This window comes from Pogona vitticeps, chromosome 3 (assembly GCF_051106095.1).
Source record: "Pogona vitticeps strain Pit_001003342236 chromosome 3, PviZW2.1, whole genome shotgun sequence".
In the NCBI taxonomy this organism is placed as follows: Eukaryota; Metazoa; Chordata; class Lepidosauria; order Squamata; family Agamidae; genus Pogona; species Pogona vitticeps.
The window spans coordinates 49,628,190-49,653,928 of record NC_135785.1 but is presented as its reverse complement, the minus strand read 5'-3'; the positions used below and the strand labels follow the sequence as shown (position 1 = coordinate 49,653,928).

The window sequence follows — 25,739 nt, the reverse complement described above, 5'->3', positions numbered from 1 at the left end:
GTGCTGCAAAAGTCCCAATCTTTTGTTATAAAATTTACCCTATTATGCAGTGGTTTCCATTGTTTCATATTTCACAGTGTATGTTATCTTACATCTCTCACAGTTTGAAGGAAGAAAATATTGTGAGCATGATTTCCAGATGCTGTTTGCACCTTGCTGTGGAGAATGTGGTAAGATGTTCAAATACCTATACTCACACCTTATCTGGGTTTTCTTCTGTTTTTGTGAGGCAGGGCTGTATTTTAGCCCCGTTTTTATTTAATCTTTTTTTAGCAGATTTACGCCCTCAGTTGTCACCAGCTGAAAAATCTGCCCCGTTTTTAAATAAGGCGTCAGTACCCCTTCTATTATACGCGGATGATGCCGTCCTTCTTTCTATATCCAGCTCGGGCTTAAGACAACTTCTCTTCTTGTTTCATTCATATTGTTCTCGCAGCGATCTCGTTATCAATGTAGAGAAAACCAAAATTATGGTATTCTCAAAATCTTGGAAGCCTCTTCAGTGGAAAATCAAGAATCAGACCATTGAACAAGTCAGAACCTTTAAATACCTAGGCATATCATTCCACTTCCAACTCAAGTGGAATACACATAGAAACCTGGCAATAGCTTCTGTCTCACATCTTCTCGGAGCAATAAATAAATTCCATCATAATTCTGGGAATCTGTTCCAGCAGCCACTCATATTTTTCAGGCTAAACTGATTAATCGCCTACTCTATGGCGTCCCAATCTGGATCAATGCCATGAACAATAAAGTTGATTTACTAGCTGCTACTTTCTATAGACGGATTCTAGGGATTCCCAATTCAATCAAATTATCTACTATAGCCCTAGAGCTAGGCCTGCATCTTCCTTCAACGACGGCGTGGGCTCTTACTTTCAAATTCTGGCTGCGCCTTTTTTTTAAAATAAACCCAGATGCTCTCCTTGTTCACCTTCTCAAAGATACTTACCAATCCGTATTGTTTTCACAATGTGAATCCAAACTCATGACCATTGGCTTATCCTCAAACTCTCTATTTAACAGTAATTTTAATCAAGCACTCTCCCTTATCAAGGAGAGACTGTGGGAGTCTGAGTATCTTCAGTTAGTTTCTAACGTGAATCAGACATGCTCCCCAATTCATTTCGGTATTTTTCCCTCCTTTGGTTATGGATATTCTTACTTCCAGTCCTTGGTGAACCCCTCTATTAGGAGGGCCTTTATGTTAGCCCGACTGAATATCTTCCCTTCAGAGGTGCTTAAAGGACAATATACCCGGGTACCTTTTGAACAAAGAATTTGCAATTTCTGCGGTTTAGAACCAGATTCAGTCACACACATCCTTTGTCACTGCCCTGAGTTTAAAGATATGCGTGCTTATCTTTTAGGTTCAATAATTTCAAATTTTTCTGGCCCTCCTCAGTTACTCACAGGTTTCCTCCTTAATGACTATTCACAAAAAATAATGGCCTTAGTAGCCGAGTTTCTTACAAAGGTTCTCTCCGCCCAGGGCTCTAAAAATTAACTAGACTACTCCAAAGTATCTCCTATTGTGTTTTTTGCTGTTGTTTTTTTTTAGCCGTGTAACTACCATTATGTGTGCCGGATAATACCGAAATGAAAAGATTATTGAGAGTGAATAGAGTAGGATCCTCATATCAATGGGAGATTGTTTCTAACCCCCCCCCCAATAGATGCTGAAAATTGTGGATAATAGCAAACGAGAGAGAGCATGGTAAAAAAAAAATCCAGAAAAGTATTTCCACCAAATATTACCAGAGATGGCCACCAGAGGGAGTGAGAGACCATGCTATGTAGTCTTCAAAAACAAGAATCCATAACATGGTATCTGGCTCCATCCAGTGGCCAGTTCTGGTTAATACATTGTGAAAATACATATTTCTAGTTTATTTCTTTTAGTATTTTTAATGTTTTCAGACTTCAGATAAGTGAAACCATGGATACAGATCTGCGGATATGGGGGTCCTACTGTACTTATTTCTTTGGATAAAAGGAACAAAGTATTATAGAAATACATTAGAGCATTAATCAAAATTAATAATTAATTTTTCCAGTTCTAAACCAACTGTTTCTGAAATTCAATATAAACAAACTAAATCTACTCAGCATGAAGATATTGGTATTGGCAAACTGGTACTAGTGCATTTAGCTAGTAACCATATTCTGACTCCGTCTCAGTTTCTCATTTGTAAAGTAGGAATAATGTTTAGCAGTTACATCCTTTTTCTGAATTTAAACAAGATCACTGTAAATCACTGCTACATAAATAACACAAAAAGTAATGACTGAAATTCTCAGAAGCTGAGGAATGTGTCATCATCGTTTAGTCGTGTCAGACTCTTCGTGACCCCATGGACCAGAGCATGCCAGGCCCTTCTATCTTCGAATGCAGACAGGGCCAAAGAAGTGTCTTCAGGAATAAATTAAAGTAATTGATTGAGTTTTGTTTCTCTTCCAAGGTGAGTTCATCATTGGTCGTGTTATCAAAGCCATGAACAATAACTGGCATCCAGAATGCTTTCGTTGTGAGCTGTGTGATGTGGCCCTTGCTGATTTGGGCTTTGTGAAGAATGCTGGCAGGTAGGAACTGTTAGCAGACATGAACTCAAGAGAATTCTTTGGGTGATTCATTTGGAATCTGTAGCAGGGTCTTAATTGGGTGGGAGGACCACTTCCTCTTGCCTGGAAATCCTTGTGGAACAGAAAGTTTTAAGGTTTGCGGAGATCAGCAAGTGTTTCTACTAGTAGGGATGGACAAATCAGTTTTCACAACTTACTGCAACTTTTGAAGCATAGGTCTGTTCTCTCTTGTTCCTTTATCACTTTACAAATGTTTCTGTTTAAAGCAACAACAGAAGCACACTGATGTGTTTTGTATGCAGTTCTCTCAGTGTATCTATTTTTATGGACCTTCTAACAAATTGATTTCTCTGAACACGTATGATAGGACGAATCAAACAAAAAGGCATGTATTATTAGAAATGCATTAAAAATGTTACATCCCTTATTCTGATATATGCAATTTTTTGTGCATTTCCTAATACATTGATTTTTTGTATACAGTTTTTCCAAGTTGTAGTACTCACTGTAGCATTTTAAGAAGTTCAATGCCTACATTCTGGTTCACATATTATTTTGGAAAGCACAAATTAGGTTGGTTCATCTTAAAATGTAAACCTACATTATTTCTATACCATGTATATTAATGACACGTGCAGAAGTGAAAGGTAGACCAAACTATCACTGGCATGTATACAATTCCTTCTGAAACACAGAAAATATTGTTCAACATGTACCTTCATCTCCCTTCCATACAAGTGTGGCATACAGACAAGGATTGGGAGTGTGAGAGCAATCCCCAAATTTTTAGTGGGATGCCCCCCAAGTCATGCATACTTCCATATGTGAAGGTTTTAGCATATGAACTGTAGTTATCTGTAGAATGTATCAAATGTTAGCAGTTTTGTAAAACAAGCAAGTAAAGGGCTGTGAATCTGACTCTGGCTCTTAAATAATAATATTAAGTGTAGAGGAATATTGTGAAAAGGGGTAGATGATGTATTGGGATGAGTGGGTAGTATCAGGAAAATATATTAAAAGGGATCCATCCTCAAAATGGTGAGCAAATCATTCTGGACAAACTGTCTGGCAGAAGAAAAGTGATTGCATAAACTACCATGGAGGCTTTGAATGGAGTAATTACTTATCAACAGCAAGTTAATGGACAAAAACAATATCACTTAACAGTGAGGCAAAATGTCTTTGCTCTCTCATTCAAAATGCATTATACAGTAGATTTATAAAGGTTTTTTAGAAGTCATAAACTATGAAGATTAAGGAAGTACTGTAAAATAAATGAGAACGGCTTGCACAAGACTCGTGCCATGGAAGTAAAACGAATCACAGCTTGTTAGTACTGTATTGTACATCAACATTTGGTTGCTCGCTTCAATAGTTGCCTCTGACCTTTCACTGGAAAAGTCTCAGAGTGTCTGTTCATATGTCTTTGGGTAACTACATTTAGGCACTTTCTCTGTTCAATAATAGAAACTCTTTGAACCAGCCTTATTTTGATACATTTCTCATTTAAACTGGATGGAGTAATGAGTAGAAGTGAGGTTATTAAAAAGAGAACAGAGAGTTGTTTGCATCCCTTTATTTAATAGTTGTCAAATATTTCTAGTCAAGGCAAAATGCATTGTAGGCAAGCAGTCAAGATTCCATAGCTAAAAGTCAAATTGCATGATTGAATAAGGCTGGGGCAAGAAGGCTGGAAGGGACCTCAAGGATAATTGAGTCCAACCCCCTGTCAGAGTCAGAGATACAGATAAAGCCATCACTAACCTCTATTGAAAAGCCTTACATGAAGGAGAGTCTGCAGCTCTCCAAGGCAGTTCATTCCTCCATCAGGCAGCTCTTGGTCATGAACTGCTAGACTGAACTAGATTAGTACGGTATTTTATAAAGTTCCCTAGAATCTTTGAGTCATATATGAGAAGAAAAGCAAGGAGCAGGAGAAATAGTCATTAGCCACCTAAATCAAGGGTGGGCAATTAATTTCTATGGGGGGGGCACATGAAAAATCTGAACTGTGTTCGGGGGCCTAACCAACTTTATTTAAAAATAAAATGAAACTGATGTTATGATTGTTTTTATTTTAAACTTGTTAATCTTCACAAATACTAAAGAGGTTTTTTTGTGGTATGTTAAAGATAAGCAACTGATAAACTTTAGACAAAAAGCTATAAATGGTTTTGATGTCCGGTGGGCCAGACAGGAGCGGCTTGTGGGCCATATGTGGCCCTCGGCCTGCACTTTGCTCAGGTCTGACCTACATGGTGCATACACATAAACATTCATGCTTTTAAAAAAAGGAACTGTTGAATCATTCTTCTAAACCTGTCAATGAACATGATACCTACAGCCCAAGAAATGCTATAAATTATAATGTTGTGTTCATATTCTGTTCAGTGCATTGCCTGGTCAGAAGGTCAGGAGTGAGAGAGTTCAGTTGTGCAGAGAATCCAAGTGTTCTTCCTTTGTTGCAGCTGTAGTAGATCCACTGTAGAATTCATTCTAAAATCTATATTCACAATTGCCCAAAGCTCTGTAGACCCGATGGTGAATACTTTTCTTAGTGCCCCCCCCAGCTTTAAGCTGAATTCATTGGAAAAATCTCCCAGGAATGCACAGAATAGGACTAGAGAGCAATTATATATGTATCAAAATTATTGAATTGTAGCTATACTGTCTGCTTATTTGATGTCATAGCAGACTGATATTTGCTTCAGCTGTTTATCAGTTTGTCTGTTTTATAGTACAGTCATAATTATGAGAACTTCATTTCTTTCTTAATTTCCTGGTTATTCAATTCTTATTCATATCAAGCAGTGAGAAGCACAATATTATACTGTAAAGCCAATGATATTTCATACCCTGAAAGTAGAGTTCCCTGGGGATGAGAGCCATGCCGAAGTCACTGTGAGAAACAGCCCCAGAGTCTCTGGCTGGAGGAATTAGAATAGGATGGGATGTACCTCTCATGAAGAGGAGCTGTAGCCGAGGAGGGCCCATTTCCAGGGAGCACCACATACAGTATGCCCATGAAAACCTCTATAGGTGTAGATATACCACCAGCAGAATCTCTACCAGTTCTACAACCCAAAGTAGGGGATTTTGGAGAGGGTTTAGCTAGAATCCACTGGATCCAAAGCTTCTTCCTTCCTTTGAGAGGTCTCTGGTTCAGACTCCTCACCTGTGCCAGTCTACAGTAGATTGGTGAGGTTGTTTAAGAACTAGTCATGAGAAGAAAAAAGAAAGGGAGGGTGCCCTCCTGCCTTGGCTGGCTTGAGCCCACTGGATTTTGGAAAAGGTAAATCTTCTAAGGCTTTCATTCACTCTCCCTCCCAGTTGTTCAGTCTGTCGTTTTTGTGTTCCCAAGAACAAAGTATGAAATCTGGCTGTTATGCTACCTGAATTACTGTGTTGCAGTCTAGAGGATTTGTCAGTTGTGCTGGTTAGGAATGTCTTTTTAAAACAGTAGCCGCTGCCACATTTTTTACAGTTCAGATTTAGCACTTAAGGAGCTGTCATTTGTTTTTCCGTCATAACTTGAAGGCAGCCTTGTAGCCCTTTTGCTGCAAAACATGCCACACAGGGCATCTCGGAACTTCTCAGCGACAAAGAAATACATGACGGGATCTAGGGCACCGTTTAAGCTGGTGAGACAGGATGTAATGCGATTACCAAGGGCCAGAATCCGCTGCATTTCACAGGAAGTCTTCATGCCATCATAATTTAGGATATAAATGTAGCGGTTGATATGATAAGGCACAAAGCAGACCAGGAAGATTGTAAGTACCATGATTATCATTTTGATGGCTTTCTCCTTTAGGTGATTTTCAATTCGGTTCCCTTTCTTTAGGCTTCGTATAATCAGTAGGTAGCAGGCCACTGTAGTGACAAAGGGGAGAGTAAATGCTATAGCCAAGGATACAAGAGCGTGACGGGATGCCTTCTCTCTATACAGCTGTAAGCAGATGGTGGTATTGTTCATCTCGGCGGTCTGCACACTGACCAAAAGAGGTGCCATGGCCACAGCAATTAGAACCCACAAGAAAGCACAGGCCAAGTGGGCATAGAGTGACCTGCGGAGTTTGAGGGATTTTACAGGGTGCACGATAGCTAGGAAGCGATCTATGCTGATGCACATGAGGAAATAGATGCTGGCATACATGTTGAGGTAGAAGAGGAAGCCTGTGAGCCGGCATGCGATCTCTCCAAATGGCCAGTGGTTGCCTGAAAAGTGGTATACCAGCCGAGTAGGTAAGACCAGCACAAAAGACAGGTCGGCCACGGCAAGATGCATCAGGAAGATGTTTGCTGGGGAGTCTGACTTTTTGTCCCGGATGAAAAGCCAAAGAGCCAAAGCATTGCCAACAAAGGCTAGGATGAAATCCAGAAGGTAGAAAGTAAAGAAAAGGATGTTCTCCGTATGAGTCTCTTTGCCACATTGCTCTGACCTTTCCAGGGAAGCGTTGAAGAACAGGCCTGAAGTATCTGCTTGACTGTTCATTCCTCACTGCAGGTCTTGAAATGTGAACCTGAAATAACAACAACGATAGCAACAACCACCACAGTAATAATAAAGCATAGAGAAGGCTCTTAAAGTTCAAGAGCCGACATAGAAACCAACCAAAACTACTTGGCCTATTTAAATTTCTAATGAACCCTGGCCAGTCTCCAAAATATCTCATGTGGTGTTCTCCATGCCTAGGAGGGCTTTTCAGCACTCCCCTTCTAAGAAACTTCCCCAGCCCATTTAAAAGCCAGCCCCCAGTACAATTAAGTCCTCCTCTAGAGCAGCATCCCTTAAATCGAGAAGGGTTGCCACCAAAAATAAACACATCTGCCAACATTTATGCATGCATAGAAATACTTTGCATACACAAGCCTTTAATACAGCTAAATGTTATATATTTTTAATCTAAATGTTATATACTGTTTGTTGGAATGTATAGTTTTTCATCCCCTTCCTGGATGCACACCTTAACATGGTGAAGGGGTTTGTCAGTGAAGCTGAAAGCAATGCCATCAGTAGGCCAGACTCCATTATGAGCATTACTGGCCAAGGTAGATTGGACACAGCTGAAACCCCAGAGTAAGATGCATCTATCCTCTTCAAGACAGCTACTAGGCAGCAGTGGTAGCTGAAGATGACACTGATGGAGGAGGCAGCTGTGATGACAGTCAAGCTGGCTTTTGGTAGTACTGTGCAGAAAGTGGCAATGGTAAACTCTTGCTGAACTTTCCATACCATGAGAACCCTATGATGAGACAGACCAAAATGAAACAAGATATAGTGCTGGAAGTTGAGACTCCCACGTTGGAAAGCACTCAGTCAGCAAAGAACAAGTATGAATAGCTCTGTCGCTAACAGTTCAACTAGATTAAAGCCTAACGCACATCTCTTGGCTTATGTGCACAGAAGTGAAAGGGAAGTCTGATGCTGCACAACACATACGTTTGGAACATGGAATGTGAGAAGTGTGAATCAAGGTAAACTGGAAACAGTAAATTGGAAATGAGACATGCTCATAATCATAAGTGACTAGAACACAAATGTAGGGAACAAAGCAGAACCAAATGCTGTTAGAAAATTTGGTCTAGGGGACAGAAATGAAGTAGGAAAATGATTCATGGAGTTCTGTAAATTCAACAATCTGTTTCTTCGAGTATATGCTTCAAACAACCAAACAGATGGCTTTACATGTGGACTTCACCAGATGGCCAATATGGAAATCAAATAGACTATGTAAATAGATGCAGGAGATGGAGAAGCTGTATTGTCTTTGAACTGTAAATATCCAACGTTAGAGTAAAGCTGAAAAACAACTCTAAAAGAATCAGAGTGCCAAAATATAATTTAAACAATGTTTCTGATGACATTAATATCCACAGAAGGAACAGATTTGTATTGCTAAGCTCAATTTACCATGAATCAGAAGAACTGTGGAGTGAAACCATAATTATTATTAGGGAAGAATGAAAAAGACCATTGCTGTTGTAGAAAGAAAAGAAAAATCTAGATGGATGATGGAAGAAACATTTAACATTGTGAAGAATAGTCAAGAAGCAAAAGTAAAAGCTGACAGAAATAGGAGCAGAACCCCGAATGTAGTTTTTAGCAACTGTCATGTAGTGACAAAGAGAACTGTTACAATAACCAGTGCAAAGAGATAGAGGAGAACAACAAAAAGGGAAAAACAAGATATCTCTTCTGGAAGATCCAAGAAATCAAAGGGAAATTCAAGCCTAGATTAGAAATGCTGAATGACCAACAGGAAAGCACATTATCTGACCAGGAGAAAATCAAGAGAATCTGGGAACAGTAAACTGAAGTCCTATATAGAATCATGACAGATTCTATTGAAGAGGAATCCTATGTTGAAGAACCTGCAATTCTAGAAAGTGAAATGAAAGCTGCTCTGAAGGCACTGGGAAAAAATAAATCACCAGGGGTGGATGGAATACCAATAGAACTATTTCAAGCCACAGAGACTGAATCTATTAAAATCATAACAGGAATATGCCAAATATGAAAAATAAAACAATGGCCCACTGACTGGAAACACTCAATATACAATTCAGTCTCTAAGAAAGAAGATGCTGAGAAGTGCAATAACTATAGGACCATTGCTTGAATTTCCCAAGAAAGCAAAGTGATATTCAAGGTGTTGCAACAAAGGCTTTTGCCTTATATGGAGTGAGAAATGCCTGATGTTCAAGCTTGGTTCTGAAAATGAAGAGTCACTCAAGATCAAATTGTAAGTGTCTGCTGGCTACTGGAGCACACTAAAGAATTTCAGAAGAAGATCACTCTATCTTTTATATACAACAGCAAAGCCTTTGACTGTGTGGATCACAGGAAACTATCTATTGGTTGTTCTGAAAGAAATGGGTGTGCCTCAGCACTTGGTTGTCATGATGTGTAACCTGTATTGTGGATAAGAAGCTACAGTTAAAACAGAATACAGAGAAACAGAATGGTTTCCTGTAGGCAAAGGTGTCAGACAAGGGTGTATTTTCTTTTTATCCATTCAGTCTGTACACAGAATATATTATATGGAAAGTCAGACTAGATTCAGATGAAGGAGTAGAAATTGGAAGAAGAAATAGTCATAATTTAAGATATGCAAACAATACCATCTTCAGAAAGTAGTGGTGACTTGGAATGACTTAGAGTGAAAGTGGGAGAAAAAAGGGCCAAAGCAGGACTGCAGTTGACTAAAAATCATGACTACAGAAGAAGTACACAACTTTAATCTTGACAGTGAAGAAATTGAAATAGTGAAAGATTTTTTGTATACCTTGGTTCAGTTCAGTCATCAGTCCAAATGCAGGCTACAGCCAAGAAATCAGAAAAAGATTGAGACTTGGAAGGGCAACAATGAAGGAATTGGAAAAAATCATCAAGTGTAAGGATGTTTCACTGGAGACCGAGACCAACATCATCCACACTATTGTATTCCCAGTCAGCATGTATGGGTGTGAAAGTTGAACTGTAAAGAAAGATGGCAGGAAAAAATGATTCATTTGAAATGTTTCTGCAGGAGAGCTTTACAGATACTCCAGAATGTCAGAAAGATGAACAAATAGATCCTAGAGCAAATCAAGCCTGAACTATCTCTGGAGACAAAAACAATGAAACTGAGACTGTCCTACTTTGGGCACAAATAATGAAAAGGGAAGACAATAATGCTGGGAAAGACTGAAGGCAGCAGGAAAGGAGAAAGACCAAATTTGGGATGGACTGGCTCTCTAAAAGAACCTATAAGCTTGGGTTTGCAAGCACTGAGCAGAGCTGTTGAGGACAGGACATTTTGGAGAGTTGCTGTCCAGTATTCTTCGGAAGACCACCTGTTCTCTTCCCCTGGTATATGAAGATTGGGAAAACAGGCTTCTTAAGCATTTTCATGAGACCTGATGAAAAAACACTGAGGCTGTTGTGTCCAGCCCAAAGCCCAAGCCCAAAGATGCAGAAGAGATTAAAGAGAGGAATGAGTTGTGCTGTGTTCATAAATTAAGAACTTTAATACCTAGTGATCTAAGTGAAGGTATCAGTTGGATAGCAGTGAGATCATCAGTCATTTCAAGGTAATAAGTCTGCCTGTGCTCCAAAAATTGTGAGTATTTTATTTTTGTATATTTTGTATACAATATAAATAAAATAATCAGTTCCTCTGGTGGGATATTATGTGAAAAGGAAGGCACTGTTGCTAGTGAAAGGCTGAAGCTCCCAGTTGTCTTTAAATGGAACTGCAGAGGTGTTTTGAAAATAAGTGGACCTGTCCAAGAAAGCTCATGTTAAAAGATAACATTTAGTCCTTAAGGCGCCATGGTTTTTTGCCTTTTATTTATTTATTTATTTATTTATTTATTTATTTATTTATTTATTTATTTGTTTGTTTGTTTGTTTGTTTGTTTGTTTGTTTGTTGTTGTTGTTGTTGTTGTTGTTATTATTATTATTATTATTATTATTATTATTATTATTATTATTATTATTATTATTATTATTATTATTATTATTATAATACAGGGGGGTTGCCTGAAAAGCTTGCACAGACTAGCATGGCTGTCTCTTCTAAATCCTAACCATATTTACTGGAGAGTAAATTCTGTTGAATGTAGTGGAACCTATGTTTAATGATATAGTTGCAACTGCAGTCTTAATTCTGTGACATGCCTAGTGGAAAACAATCTAACTGATGCAAGGTATAGTGGGATAAAAGAACAGTTTTCTAATTTTGAAATTGTGAAAGCCAAACATTACTTTTCAGTGTCTTGCAGGATCAGACTTTAGCATGAATTGGAACACCCAGCTCTTTTGCAGTATAATATAGGAAAAAATAACTGTATAATCCAGTCATAGAAAGAATATTCTGAGTTCATAGTACTTTTATTGGATCACTAAAAAATTACAACAAAAGATAAGCTTTTGGATTTTCCATAACTATTAATCAGACAAAGATGGCTTACAATTTGTTAAACAGTCAAAAAAATTGAGTCAGATGTGATGCCCTTTGTTCTTTAAATGAGACTGGCAACAAAGGAATTTAGATGTAATTTATTTTTAACCTAGTGTCATTTCTAAATTTAATCTCATTTTACGTTGATATAATGACTGCCATCTTGTTCCATATTTTTGTGCTCTACAGCTACAAAAAATATATATCTGTGCAGCTTATTTGAAGCAACGGTCGTACCTATGGGGATCCAAGCCAGGTATTTGTCTGCTGAAGAAGGGAAGATTGTAAAATGGTACATTTGACACCTATGACTCACATGGAGTCTACAAACTCCACCTTGTTTTGTTGGCTTTCTAGTTTCACAAGCAATGGGCACATCTCATCTGATCCAATTTTTTGGTTACTTCCTTTTGTTTTCTTTCAATGATTGCCTGATGAAGAGTTCTGGAGAATTTGAAAATGTACTTTGTTTATCAGAGGTACTAATAAGTGTGTGCTGTCAAGTCAGTTCTGACTTGCGGCAATCCTGTCCAGACAGAGTACTCAGAAGTGGTTTACCTTTGTGTTCTAAGGGTATCCTGAGATTGTGCATCTTGGCCAAAGCGACACAGGCTGACTCTTCCGGGAGGCAAGTAGAGAACTGAACTCCCACCCTCTACCTGAGCTGTCCAGCCAGCCCAATAAAGACATTACCCTCTCCAAACATTGCTTATAACACTGTCCTTCCTTCATCTGACCACAGAGTGCTCCCTAATACAGTGCTTAGAAAAGACAGAGATTTCCTCCACTCCACTCTGTCCCTTTTCTTTTAAGTCTCTATTCATTTAAATAGGTTTGAACAGGCACTCACTGCTAAATTGTGAGCCCAAATGACTGGATATGCAAACAGGTTGCCTATATTTTTTAAAAAGATACTTTATTATATATTTTAGACTTCCTAGCTATTTGTGTTTTGTCAGAATTATAGCAATGTGGCCCTCCTGTTGCACAGCTAATATTTTGGTAACTGACAAAAAAGTCAAGAGAGCAAAGTTAAATGCAGTTTACTCATTTTAACTAAGAATTCCATGTAAGTCATTAATTCACGGTGATGAACTTCCAGAATTGCAACATTTCCTTCACTGTGCTCAATCTCTCCTCTCTTTTTTTAAAAGTGAATGTTTGAAGTATAACTGTATAACACTATTATGAATCCTGCCAACCAGGCTACGCATTGTCCATAATCATTCTAGAGAGTCTTCAAGAGCATGGTATCTAGCATTACATTCCTGCTGATTTAAATAGGCTGCCTAATTGTCTTTGTGTTAACACTTAACACAACAGAATAGCCAAAATGGCTGGCACATAGAGGCTGCTCGATATTACTTCTGTACAGGGGCCACTATGTAGCAGTCAAGGAAAGCTGGCTTCTATGGATTAATTCATCTCCTTTGCTGCTTCCAGAGAACAAGTTTCTCAGTAGTGTATCAAAAAATATGGAGGGACAAGTGATTCATATGTTAAACTTATCTGCCTCAACTGCTCTTTGCTGCACGCAGTTTTAAACAGCCTCCTTTGAGCGTGATTTCATGTGCTGTGAACTTTTCAGGAAACAGTTCCTGTCAATACAAGTTATTGAGATGTTCAGAAGCATAATTCCACTCATGTCAGTATAAAATGGTGAAACACCTCCAAAGAAGCTCTAAAATTAATCAGTCATTCACAGGTGTATCTGTTAACAGTTGTCTTTTAGAATATATGGTATAAAAATCTTACACTTTTGTTAAACTATTATCAAAATGTTAACAGGATATCAGTAAATTTTATTGTTGTAAACACTCTGAGTCCATAAATAGGCTGTATGTCAATAAAGAAGAGTTTGCTGCCCCCGTTATGTTAGACCTGGGGTGCTAGATGCAGTAATTGCTGCTTTAGATCCAGACTTGCTGTGTTATCTGAAGCAGAAGTAAGTAATCACTGAAAGACAACTTTGTGCACAACCACTTGAATTGTATACTGTGCACTTAAGTTCATTTTATACCTCTGCTGGTTATGTATATAACATTTTGAATAATTACAGTTTTCACAAGACCTTGATGTGCTACCTGATGTTATATCAGGTATTAGCACTGTAAATAAAAGCAATCTGTTAATGTTTCTATGACATGAGCGACTGTATCTAGATTGCTTTGCAGAGCACATCATCACTGAATTATTATTAGTTTCCTGGGATCTAAGAGTTCTTGGGGAAAGCAGAATAGCTATAAGAACATGTTGTCAGCAAGTGAAATCTCATGCCTGAAAGAGTTTCACAGTTCTGTCCCTCTATTCTTTTGATGGAGAGATGTAAGTTCATTGGAAAAGCCCGAATAGGCCATCACATGCTCCTTTTGTGTAGTTATTTTACTTCCTGACAAGTGGCTAAAAAGTGCATATAAGTATTATTTAGACTATCATGTGCTATGTATAAGAGTTGTTCACAAATGATAGCAGGCCAAAGAAAGATGAAAAGTATAGTGGCTTGTACATTAGCATTATAAACCAATCTAAGTATAAATATATTACATGAAAATGGTTTCACATTGTTCAAAGGCTACCCTTTATAGTTTCCCTCCCTTTAACCTGCAGATTTCAGTAAACCACTTTTTAGTCTAAATGAGAAAATGCTACATTGCCTTGTCAAAAATAAGGAATACAAAATCCCTGCAGAGAATAAGTCCCCCATTGAAACCAAAGCTCTTACCTCTTACTGCTTGTAATCTTACGGATATGGCCAGTAGAAATTCTTGTTGGCTCCTTGTGTTGCCAGTAAATTTAGGAAATTTAGCAAGGCTGAAAACTGCCTGATGGTCCAGAAGGCACAGACAGTGGCAGATTCGTTAGCAGGGGGAGCTGTACTATATAGAGCCCTGTTCCTTACGATAGTCCACTATCATCTTGCTGGCATAGGAGGAGGATAGATAACGCACTTGTTGTGAAAGGCAGTTTTCATTCCAGCTGAGTTCTTGGAAAAGGGAGTAGCTATTGTTGTTATGAATATTCCAATGTTGTTCTGCTCATAAAAGTGTTTCTCTTTTGCTCTGAACTTCTGCCTTTACACTGAGTCTTTGGAGCCTTCTGCCTCTCTTGGAGGACTTGCAGAGAGTTGCCAAAAGGGAGGGGAAATTTGGTGTTACAGACACAACAGGACATTTCAGAAAGAGATAATTCCATAACGGTGGGAGAGGGGGTGAGATGGACGGCTGCCATAGTAACGGCTCTGTGATTCTAAGACCTCCCTTTGCTTGCCGTGGAAAAGGGTCTATAGGATTGTGGAGGGGGGCTTTCTAATAAGCCAGGGCAATAATGGTTTGCCAGTGGAAAGGGTTGAAGGCCCCTTATTCAGTTGAATGAGAAGGGTCTCTTTCTAGGACACTTGCTATAGGGTCTCAGTGTCCTGCCCTGTATAATTAGACTCCATTCCACAGTTTGGAATAAAATTGATGCCTTTCTCTCGAGGGGAACACAGCTGCATGCTTCCATTTATAAAGGCAGGCTGTCTGCTTTCTTTCTAGGGACTGTGGCTCTTGTCTGGGAGCTGCAGGATCTTCAGCTCTAGGGAGGAACAGACGAGAAGACTTGTGAAGAGGCAGTGTTAAGAACATTCCTTTCCACTTATGCTCACTGGGGCTTTCTATTTGGAGATTATACAACTGCAAGGCCACAGAACAGTCCTTTTGCACCGAGATTTATTATTAGCTTCATTTTGCTCCTAAGGACCTAGAGGCTAAAGGACCTCCCTGGGGCTTCTTGTCAATAGGTATTTGCCTTCTTGGATATATCAGCTCTCTTCTGTGTCTGTGCTATCAACTCTGCTTTGAAGAGGGGAGCACATTGACTTATATTGAATTCAGCAATCCAAACTCTTTCATTGGCTGTACAGTAAACCAGACATTTTCAGACAACTTTGGCTTCTTTTTAAAATGTGGATAACAAAACTGCCCTAAGGAGGCAAGAGTAGATGAATCAAGATTTTACTTATTGAAGATTAAATTCAATTAAATTCAGCTTGATTTTTGCCAATTTAGCATTGGTGCCCTTCCTTCATTTAGTCCTAACTGTTCTTGTCCATTGATTGCAAAAGAACATATTTAAAAGTCTGCATTTGAGCTTTTGTGGGAAGAAAGTTCAGAAGGTCTGTAAGTTTAACAGGTGTAGATTATTCCTGTCATTTTTCAGAATGGTAACTCCTGACACATCTGTTTCTCTCTAACTGCTCATTAGGCATCTCTGTCGACCTTGCCATAATCGTGAGAAAGCGAAGGGCCTGGGCAAGTATATTTGCCAGAAATGCCACTTGATAATTGATGAGCAGCCCCTGATGTTCAGGAATGACTCCTACCATCCGGATCATTTCAATTGCACTCACTGTGGGTATGTCAAATGTCTTCTAGCTACAACTGAGAGTTAGTGTAAAGACACTGAATGGCCAACTATGCTGATCTTCAGAATAAACTTTTTTGCCATTAAGCAAAATGACAAACGAGTTTGGTATGTGAATGAGTAATCAAAGATCATTCAGATCTGAAAACCAGAGAAATTGCAGTGATTGTGCCAGTTTCTTCTTACTTATTGAATTGTTTAGCTGTTGCTGTTCTGGCTGAGAATGAGCAGCTCTTAAAAGAACTATATGAAATGGCTTTGAGTTACAAAAGTAACTATACTGAAAGTTAGCAGAATAGATGGACACCATAGTTTCAAATGGCTAGGAATGCCTACCATTTCTGGGACAACCTAAGCAGGTTTGAACTTAAGTCACAAAATAATTTCCACTGTATGTCACATCCGTGTTGTTAATCATGAGGAAATGGACATTAAAAGTGGGATATCTCCTGCACCACCACCGGGAACTTTCTGTATCCCTGTTTGGCAATAGTTTAAGAGAGTGCTTGCTTTAATTACACAAAACAGCTAGTTAGCATGTAGAATTGGACGCAAGCTTTGCTCTGAAGGTACTGACTATTTATGTGGCATGCAGGAAGGAGCTGACTGCTGAGGCCCGGGAGCTGAAGGGAGAGCTCTATTGCCTGCCATGTCATGACAAGATGGGCATTCCAATCTGTGGGGCTTGTCGCCGGCCCATCGAGGGTCGAGTGGTGAATGCTTTGGGGAAACAGTGGCATGTGGAGGTGAGCACTTTCTTGCTGTGCAACTTGCCATTGGATTTATCTTTCAGAATGTCTGCCAACAGACTGCTTGCCTGGTTAATAAACAGGTAACAGCCACAGTTCCTTTGAAGTATAGATGCATACCACTGTTTCAGATTATTTATAATTAGAGCCTTGTGGCACAGTGATTAAACTGCCATATGCAGTCAAGACTGCTCATGATCTGAGTTCGATCTTGACACATTCAAGTAGCCAGCTGAAGGTTGACTCAGCCTTCCATCCTTCCAAGGTCAGTAAATTGACTAATCAGCTGACTTGGGGGTGGGCAATGTGTGGCCTGCATAATTAAATTATAACCCCCCCAGACAGTGCTTTACGTATGGGGCAGTATATGAGGAACACATTTTGCTTTATTTTGCTTTGCTTTGTTCTATATTTATTGCTACATCAGCCTAAACATTTAGACAATAGGTAATATATAAAATGTTAATGTATGGGGATATTTTCTGCCTGGAAAGGTAAAATATGAAGTTATCAATACCTGTTGGAATTAGTAAAATGGCAGTCTAGTTACCAGAAGCTAATTTTCTTAAAGATTTGCAAAATGCTGCAAAAGTTTTAAAAAGTCTGGCAAGTCTTCCAAGGAAAGGAGCTGCAGCATTCACCCCTTGTTATGCAAAATAAGTCATGTATTATTTAGGTTCTATGCTAATATGTTTGAGAAGCGGAGTCAAAAAGATATGTTAAAAGGCAGAGCCTGAGTCAGTAAAAGGGAGTCAGGGGTCAGAGTCAGAGTGAGAGTTTGGTTAGTCAGAGAGAGAGAGAGAGAGGGAACAGATACAGAGTGATAAGACTGGTTAAGAAAATAGGTAGAGAAGGTGGCAATGATATTGTAAGAGAAAAGTATGTACTAAAAGTACTGTTAACGATTTGCTTGTGTACAATGATTATCTGAAGAACTCAATCTGATTCACTGCAATGAATGAGTTCTGTTTGAATTCACAAGACAAGTGTCCTGACAAGCGTCATTTATATTGTGGATTGAGGTAATCCACTGGTAGCAGCGAGAGGAAAACACGATGTGAGCCTTTGTGAGGGAAAAACACGCAGGTGCCACAAAGGTGAATGCCACAGGAGCCACACACAGATATGAGAATATCTATGTTAAAAAACAACAGCAAGGATGTTAATGCTAACAAGGTACTCATTCTAGGACAGCTGTGTGAAAGCGGTCTTTTTAGCAGAATGCTTTGGGCCTTATAGATTGTAGCCAGTATCTTAAAGTATGACTGAAAACAACCAGAAGCCCCTATAAATACTGGAGCATTGGTGTAACATGTTCCAGTGATTAAAGGCTAAAATTAACTTTCCTATTTTATTGTATAGTCACCTTCTGCATTTTTTGTTTGAATGTGGATTTCAAGATACCACTGCTGAACCTGGGAACTGAAAGTAAAAGGGAATTTTTGAGTTCATTGTCACAAATTCTCCCCAGCCATTGGCAACTTCTCTTGTAAAACAAACAAATGGAAGTCAGTATTTCCAAAATTATAACATAAAAAATATCCAGGCATTGCCAATAGTATAACATAGAAAAGTGGTAGAAAAGTATGATTCTCACAATATTTTCATGCCTTGCTTGATAGTCCAGTATTATTTCTCAGCTTCAGTATTCTATCAGTGTTGTCCCCCTGGAAAGAGTTTGTGTTGTATTAAAGATTTTTTACAGACTAGACTTTACAGTTGGGTTGATCTGGCTTCAAATCAAACACCACATGCCTAGCACAAATTCTCTAACATGTCCTTTAACCTTACAGCATTTTGTCTGTGCCAAATGTGAGAAGCCATTTCTGGGACACCGGCACTATGAGAAAAAAGGGCTGGCTTACTGTGAGACTCATTACAACCAGGTAACGTCTGCTGTCCTTTGCAACATGTACTTCTCTTTCAAAAAAAGAAAAGAATAGATCAGATGCTTTCTATAAAAGAGTGTCTGACAAGTCCCTTGTCTGAATGGAAAAATGTTAAACATCCCAAAAAAAGAAAGGGGAAATTACAGTAATTGTAATAGATGCAGGCTGAAGGATATGGTAGAAAAAACAAGCAGTTTAGAAATATAAATTAAGATGCCTTGAGTAATGTTTAACTATAAGTAATTGTTCTTAAGCTTGAAATTTGAATAGGGCAAAAGAAAACTAGCCAAAACCTTTCTAGCTGGAAATGGGAGTGTTGTCTTAGAAGGCTTTATGTTTTGCTCCCTTGTCTAAAAGCAGGCAGTATTATGAAACAGGAGTGCATTTGCTTTGTCAGTATCCTCTGCTTGTAATAATGTATGTAGTTTAAAAACACTGTAAGTCTCCAGCTTTCTTGCATTTAAAGAAAACTGAATCCAGGCTGGAACTACATCATTGCAATAAACCAGGTAAAGTGTGTTTGACCCCACTAACACACTGGATTTCAGTGTTTTTTTTTCTATGTTTTAATCCAGTATATTGTAGTGTAGGCAGGTGTGCACACTGTCATGGTTGGTGTATTGGGAATTTGGCACAACATCACATGATGGTAACCTTGTGCCCTGCACCCAACCCCCTTTTAATTGATAAGAAAGATGCTTATGCACATTTTCATACTGTATATGTAATTTTAAGTATAGGTTGAAAAAAGAAACCAGTCGTCCACATGTGTGCACAGAGGGGAAAAAATCAAAGACAAATGGTGGTCAAGGAAGAGCAAGGAGGAGGGAACAGGAGATGAGGAAGGTGCCTGCAGACAACTGGCAGGAAGAAGGGGAAAGTCCTATTCCCCACTTGAAACTGCTCTGTGTTTATAAACACCAAAGCAGAAAAGAACTAGATTGGGCACCATTTTGAACCTTTGTATGCACCACATATAGGACAGAAGTCACTGTGGATTCAAGCCCATTTTTGAAAGGGTTTTTCTGTTGTTTCGGCCCCAGTAGAACTGTGCATCACTTAAGAAGCAGAGAACAGGCAACAATGTGTGTGTGTTTGTTTGTACACAAACACCACACACACACAAACGTATATGCACATGTATTGTTTCTAAAGCCCACTGAGGAACGTACAAAATGGATGTACAATATATATAGAGAGAGAAACTGATGTGTTTGTGTGTAATCATTCCTAGTACTCAACGTGTGTTATGTGTATGTTCAGAAATTGTTATTAGCAAAGAGTAAGTGGAGGACTAGAGTGGAAAAAACAGTCAGGCGCCATTCCACAAGATGGTTTACACTTCTCTCAGGCAATTAATTGCAGGCAGCCTCTGAGCCCTGCTTCTTCCTTTTAGTGTATTCTGCCAGAGTAGCCAGCACTTATGTTAACCTTTAATTCTTGAAGAACATGAGCAGAAAAGAAGAAGACTGTGAAAAAGAAGAGGGCTTTAGACATGGCAAGGCATTCTCCTCCTCCTGTAGGGTCCTCAGTCTCTCTGTTACGGATAAACAGATTCTGAGCAAAGAATAACCAATATATTTGAAATTTACAAAACACCAGTATAATATGATCTCACAGGATGCAGCTGAGGTCAAGAATTGAAAATTAGTCTTCAGCAGTTTCAGAATGCAAGTTTTATTCTTGTGCAATTGTGTAAGAAAAGCTATTAAGGGTGCTGAAGTGTGTAATGGTGATTTAGGGGACTGTTGCAGGGGGCACCAGATCAATCCATTATGAGTTTGTTGGGCCTTATTTTGTGAAAGAGGCGTAGACTACCTCCTTTGTTACAGTTCAAAAAAATCCTTTCTCTCTTTTTCCCACACACAGCTCTTTGGAGATGTCTGCTATAACTGCAGCCATGTGATTGAGGGGGATGGTAAGTTGGAGGCTGTTTGCCTTTGCAGCTGTTGCAGTCCTGCATATATAAGGCATCTGTGATTCTTTTCACATCTGTCCTCATTGAGTTTTGTACAAGTCTACAATTTGATTATATTGAATTTGATACAAGAAGCCTATGACCTGACAATCCTTTTCTATGGTATTCTTCACTAGTTGTATCAGCTCTCAACAAGGCTTGGTGTGTGAACTGCTTCTCTTGCTCTACCTGCAACATCAAGCTCACACTGAAGTAAGTGGCAGATTTAAACTTGTTCTGAACCCGGTGGCCATCAGCCTGGCTCAGATTTGGGGTGGGAGTGATGGGATCTGCTACCGGGGCTATATGTGAAGAGGAAGAAAAACTCCTCTTAGCTAGTGAAAATGTATATACCAGCATAATATGTAAGTAAATAAGTGTCATTCAGTGCAGCTTAAAGGTACAAGGCTATGTCTGCACCAGAAAAAATGCAAATTAAACCATTTCTGTTGGGTGCAAGTACTAGCAGCCTGTGATCTGAGCAATGAGGATTGCCTCACCCCAACTCTGTAGTAAAAGGTGCCCTTGCTGCTTGGACTATGGACTGCTGGCATGGTATGGTAAATCACATTAGCCCTCCTTGCCTTGAAATATCCCTGTGCTTCTCCTACAACAGGAACACAATAATTGTTTTTTTGATAAAAACCACAGTCATGCCATGCAGTAGGGAAGAGGGCCTGTTCAAAAGATCAGATTGTCATTTCAACCAGACATTTCAGACAGTAGGGTGAGGTATCTCCTTGTATGGAGAACATACCAACAGAAGTTTCATCCTACTGTGACAATTGGCTTGCTGGAACACCTAATCTCAACTACATCTGCTCGTGTATTAGCGCCCCAGCTTGCTGTTTCACTTTGCACCCTTAGTTGTGAACCAGGACATTCATGTGGCTTTCTGAATGAAAAGTAAGAGCTCTTTATTTCTTTGAAAGGAATAAGTTTGTGGAGTTTGACATGAAGCCAGTGTGTAAGAAATGCTATGAGAAATTCCCCTTGGAGCTGAAGAAGCGCCTGAAGAAGCTGTCTGAGTTGGCTTCAAAGAAAACTCACCCCAAAGCTCTGGATCTGAACTCTTCTTAAACAGGTTTATGCTTTCCACAGATATCACTCATGCTCACCAACAGCAATATGCTTTAGCTGGAAATCATTTAACAATAGCTCAATGGACTCAAGATAAACAAAAGCTCACCAGTTGTATTTTGCACCTAGAATGTTTTTCTGCTCAGGTATAATATTACAGAGCTTGACCTCCAGAAGAAAGCCATAGTGAACTGTTCCTCCCCGACCCCCCATTACAAAGAAAAATCTGTGTTATTCACTACTCTTTACTAAGACTCAGGTTCCTACTATATCACTCTCAGAATTCTGTCCAGTGTCCTAAATGTGGCATGGAAAGGCAGTTGTGGGACCAAAGTGCAAGCCCTCACACACTCTGGCAGGCTTCTGGCCACGGGACCAGTTGACTGGCCCATCTTGCCACCAGTGTGAGAACAAGCACATACCAAAGAATCTCCCAGAGCAGAGACATGGTACATTTACACAATTGCCTTTTCACTTGAGGCTTAGGCAGTAGGACATTGGCCTCTATGGGGTTTTTCCCCTCAGCATTTTAAAACCCAGATCAGCAAGCTGCAAGTGAGGAAGTTGGGAAAAAGTACAGTACTTCACCCTGTTCCTCCATTCATAAGGTAGGAATAACAGAGATAGCAGTGTTTATCCCTCACTATAGCCCTCCCCTCAGCCTGTCACCTCCAATAGGCTTATTTTTTTTTCTTTTGAAACTCATAGTGTGTCAGGTGCCGAGGGGTGGTGGTGCAGTGCCCTGGACATGGGGAAGAGGTTGCCAGAAGTGAGAGACAAGGGAAGTGTTAAGCACTGACCCCTGGCGGTTCCTTACCGTGTTTCCTCTCCCACTCCTACATTAATATGATGAGGCAAACATGGAGTTGCAAACTCTTTGTTTGCTTCATAAATTGTTCATCTGACCTAAATAGCATCAGTTTTGTCAAATTTACCATAGTATTTGTCTTCACATGATGAGTAGTTACAGAGGAAAGACTAATACAGAATAAGATGTCATTTTGTTATTATTGCTACAGAACAGAAAAACATGAATTTGTCTTAATGCATTTTTACTGCAGAAATCACTTGTGCACTTGCTTCTGTTGTGATAAGAGAAATCACTTTTTCCAGAACTAATCCTAACAGAGCCTTATTTATCTGCCAGTTAGTATTTACCAACACTTTTATGTTTTCATATCTAATAGCACAAAAATATTGTTGCTTTTTAAGGGAAAGTCCTGAACCTATAAAGAGAGATTTACAGTATTTCACAAGAATAAGCTTATTTTAAAGTCAAGGACAAGTACAGTAAACATATCCTATCAGTATTATCCAGAGCCCAGATGAAAATAGTGCACTGCCATACTGTATTCATTTAAATAGAATAAACACCTATGGTGACACAGCGACTCTTGTCACTGTAAGTGCTATTGACTGTGTCACTGTAGGTGAGGGAGCTGTGTGAGCAGCGCAGCGACTTTTTGTGAAGGCACCGATGACTCTAGCACTTTGTGCCTCTGAAGGAACAAGGCACAAAAGCAGTGGGACAGATGCTAAAGCAGAACCTGTGCTCTTATCATCCTGCCCTGAAAAATGAACTCTATCTAGTACCCATTATTTCGATCACTTGTACCAATACAATGCAAATATATTTACATGTGGCTCATGGTGCTTAAATGGGGATGTGGATGAACATGTAAATGTGCATTCCTTAGTAAATAGTGGAGCATAGATGATGCACAATTCATGATCCGGGAAGTGATAATAAATCAATTTCAAATTTCAAGGCACTTAATTCTATGTGATTTAACAATTTTAATATGACATTTCATAGAAATCTAGATTTGTGTTAGTCTGCTACCTGTATATGAATATATAAACACTGGGTGCCATATCAGATATATTGCTAGGCCTGCTGTAATTCAAAGAACTCAGGTATGTAATTTCCAAATACCAATTTTGCCTGTACAGCTGTTCCTTTAAAAATACAGTTTGGTTTTAATGACAGTGTCCTTGTTTAGTGGGGACAGATTTGAAATGCCACCCCTCCTATGAACCTCTGAGGCAAGTAATCACTATAGTACTAGTCTCTAGAGTTTTCTAATATGAAGTAGTTGCTTTCTGCTTGAAAATTATTTTATGGTGCATAGTTTATCATGATGCACTTTAATCCATTCTTCCAATTTCAGACTCTATTGAGAAAGAAACAAATTTCATTTACTGGGGAACTATTTTGCTTCCTTGTCTTTTCTCTTCAGCAGATGGAAAATGACTTTCAAGGACCACTTGGTGTTAATGCTTGGTAGAGTTGAGCCAAACTGAAGGTTATGTTTTGTCAACATCTTTTTGCCCCTTGAAAAACGTCTCTGTTTTTGGCTCAGAAGGGTGAAAATTATGAGGGCAAATGGGAAGAAGGCACATCTATAGGGAAGCTGCAATATAGAAGGCACTGCTATACATGATCTTTATTGTAATGCATACCAAAAAACGACTGTTCTATTTATGCGAACATTGGAATGACCAGTTCAGTATAACTGCTGATGTGCCTATAGCTTGACTGGGTCTTCAGAGTGAGAGTAGTGTAGCTTCATTTTCCCTCACTGATGTTAGCACAGAGTCAGATCTTACAGGCTTTGTGAGGTACTCCCTGAGTGGCTGGACTCACCTGATGTAGCCTTAAGAAGCAGCTGCCTTGTTAACGTTTTTAAAATGGCACTAAATCAAGTATGTATATGTTAAGGAAACCACTGTGGACAAGCAAGAAGACTGTTGTACAAAAGTGAAATTAGGAGTTTGAGGTAGGGACTCCTTTGTTTGGAAGCACACGTTTTCACCCCAGAAGTTCAGTGGCTACTGTTCAGTGTAGCTTCACTGATCTGTGTGTGACAATGGCATTTGTTCTGTTAGAGGCAGTCTTTAAAATATCAAAAGTATGGGCAAATGGCACATCAAATGTATATTACATATGGCTTGAATTGCACTGCTGATAAATTCTTGCTTGCTTTATATTGATGTATCTATTTTTTATATGAACACATTTTAAGCATATGTATTCCATGTCTCATGGATTATTTCTGAAGAAATTGAATACTTTTAGGAGATACAGTATTAACATTAAATGAATAGGTTCTAACACTATCAACAAACTTGCACTCTCCAGTGGTAGGATGATGGAGTTGCCAAACATTTAGCAAGGGACAGAGTTCAGTTGAAATTGGCCATGTAAACTGCAAATGTTGGGACACACTGGGAGTTACTGTGCAATCCTATGCATGTTTACTCAAAAGTAAGTCTCAGTTATTTCAGGATGGTAACTGATGATTTAATGTTGTTTGTTATATTGTATTCATTGATTGTCCTATGATGTAAACCGCCCAGTGTTTTGCCTAACACTTATTGGGCAGTATACAAGCTTTTGAAACAAATAAACAAATAAAAATAGGTGTCTAATCTTGGCATGTTTACTGGGTTCAGCGGCACTCTCTGCTCAGGATTCTGAGATTGTGGTCTTAATTGGTTATATAGAAAATGCTCGTGAGTGGTTTTGATGTGCAAAGGATTGAAGGTATTGCCTTATTTTGTACACAATCACAATTAATCAGCAACATGTGGTGTCAAACATTTTCAGGACCTATATAGTTTTCTGGCAGTGTTTTGCCTTGAAATCTTGCGCTAGCTCTAGCAAAAGGGTAGCTCCTTTTTGATTAAAATACTGATTTCTCCAATATATAAATGTCTATTTTAAACTTTTGCAGTAAACATTAAAAAGGTGCAAATGTTACACTGTTTTTAATGTGACTGTTGTTTGTGCCTTTGCAGCTACTATGATATTTTTTCCCTGAAACACCTGGAGTGGATACATGTTGTCATTCATGGGGCTGTTTCAGCCTTAGTTCATTCAAGAGCCATAACCTCCCCACTGCAAGTTGCTCCTAAATCTTTAACAGCTATAAGAATTCATTTGGTGCAAGATGTCTGATTTATATAATGGTGTGGTGTTGTCATTGTGCAGTGTGGCATCTGTTATCTTGATTTTTAGGTAAGACAGTGCCTTGTAACCGTGAGATAACAGTCACTTGTGAATGATTAGTTTGTAATCTAATCCCCAAAGCGCTGTCTGAAGGACAGTCTCCTAATTCATAGGTT

General features: G+C 39.0%; 3 protein-coding genes across 7 annotated transcripts in view; 1 reads left to right on the top strand and 2 right to left on the bottom strand.

Annotated features, from left to right (window-relative positions):
• LIMS2 (LIM zinc finger domain containing 2) overlaps positions 1 to 25,030 on the top strand; it is a 44,200-nt gene extending 19,170 nt beyond the window's left edge. For 3 of the 5 annotated variants that reach the window (XM_020787483.3, XM_020787481.3, XM_072995768.2), the window contains exons 3-10: positions 104 to 170; positions 2,466 to 2,586; positions 15,778 to 15,927; positions 16,532 to 16,682; positions 18,479 to 18,571; positions 20,444 to 20,492; positions 20,669 to 20,744; positions 21,464 to 25,030. In XM_020787483.3, the coding sequence (XP_020643142.1) occupies positions 104 to 170; positions 2,466 to 2,586; positions 15,778 to 15,927; positions 16,532 to 16,682; positions 18,479 to 18,571; positions 20,444 to 20,492; positions 20,669 to 20,744; positions 21,464 to 21,611 (855 nt within the window). In that variant the 3' untranslated portion in view covers positions 21,612 to 25,030. Of the gene's footprint in view, positions 1 to 103; positions 171 to 2,465; positions 2,587 to 12,033; positions 12,164 to 15,777; positions 15,928 to 16,531; positions 16,683 to 18,478; positions 18,572 to 20,443; positions 20,493 to 20,668; positions 20,745 to 21,463 lie in introns of those variants that run through there. The other 2 variants (XM_020787480.3, XM_072995769.2) reach the window with 2 other exon arrangements.
• GPR17 (G protein-coupled receptor 17) lies at positions 4,148 to 14,623 on the bottom strand. The gene is made up of 2 exons (XM_020787484.3): positions 14,258 to 14,623; positions 4,148 to 7,109 (listed from the first exon to the last, which is right to left on the bottom strand). The coding sequence occupies exon 2, from the start codon at positions 7,079 to 7,081 to the stop codon at positions 6,065 to 6,067; it is 1,017 nt and encodes a 338-aa protein (XP_020643143.1). The 5' UTR covers positions 7,082 to 7,109; positions 14,258 to 14,623; the 3' UTR covers positions 4,148 to 6,064.
• Positions 14,970 to 25,739, bottom strand: part of MYO7B (myosin VIIB) — a 77,174-nt gene continuing 66,404 nt past the window's right edge. The window contains exon 51 of the mRNA XM_078389357.1: positions 14,970 to 15,108. The gene's annotated coding sequence lies outside the window, so the exon portion shown is untranslated. The remainder of the gene's footprint in view (positions 15,109 to 25,739) is intronic.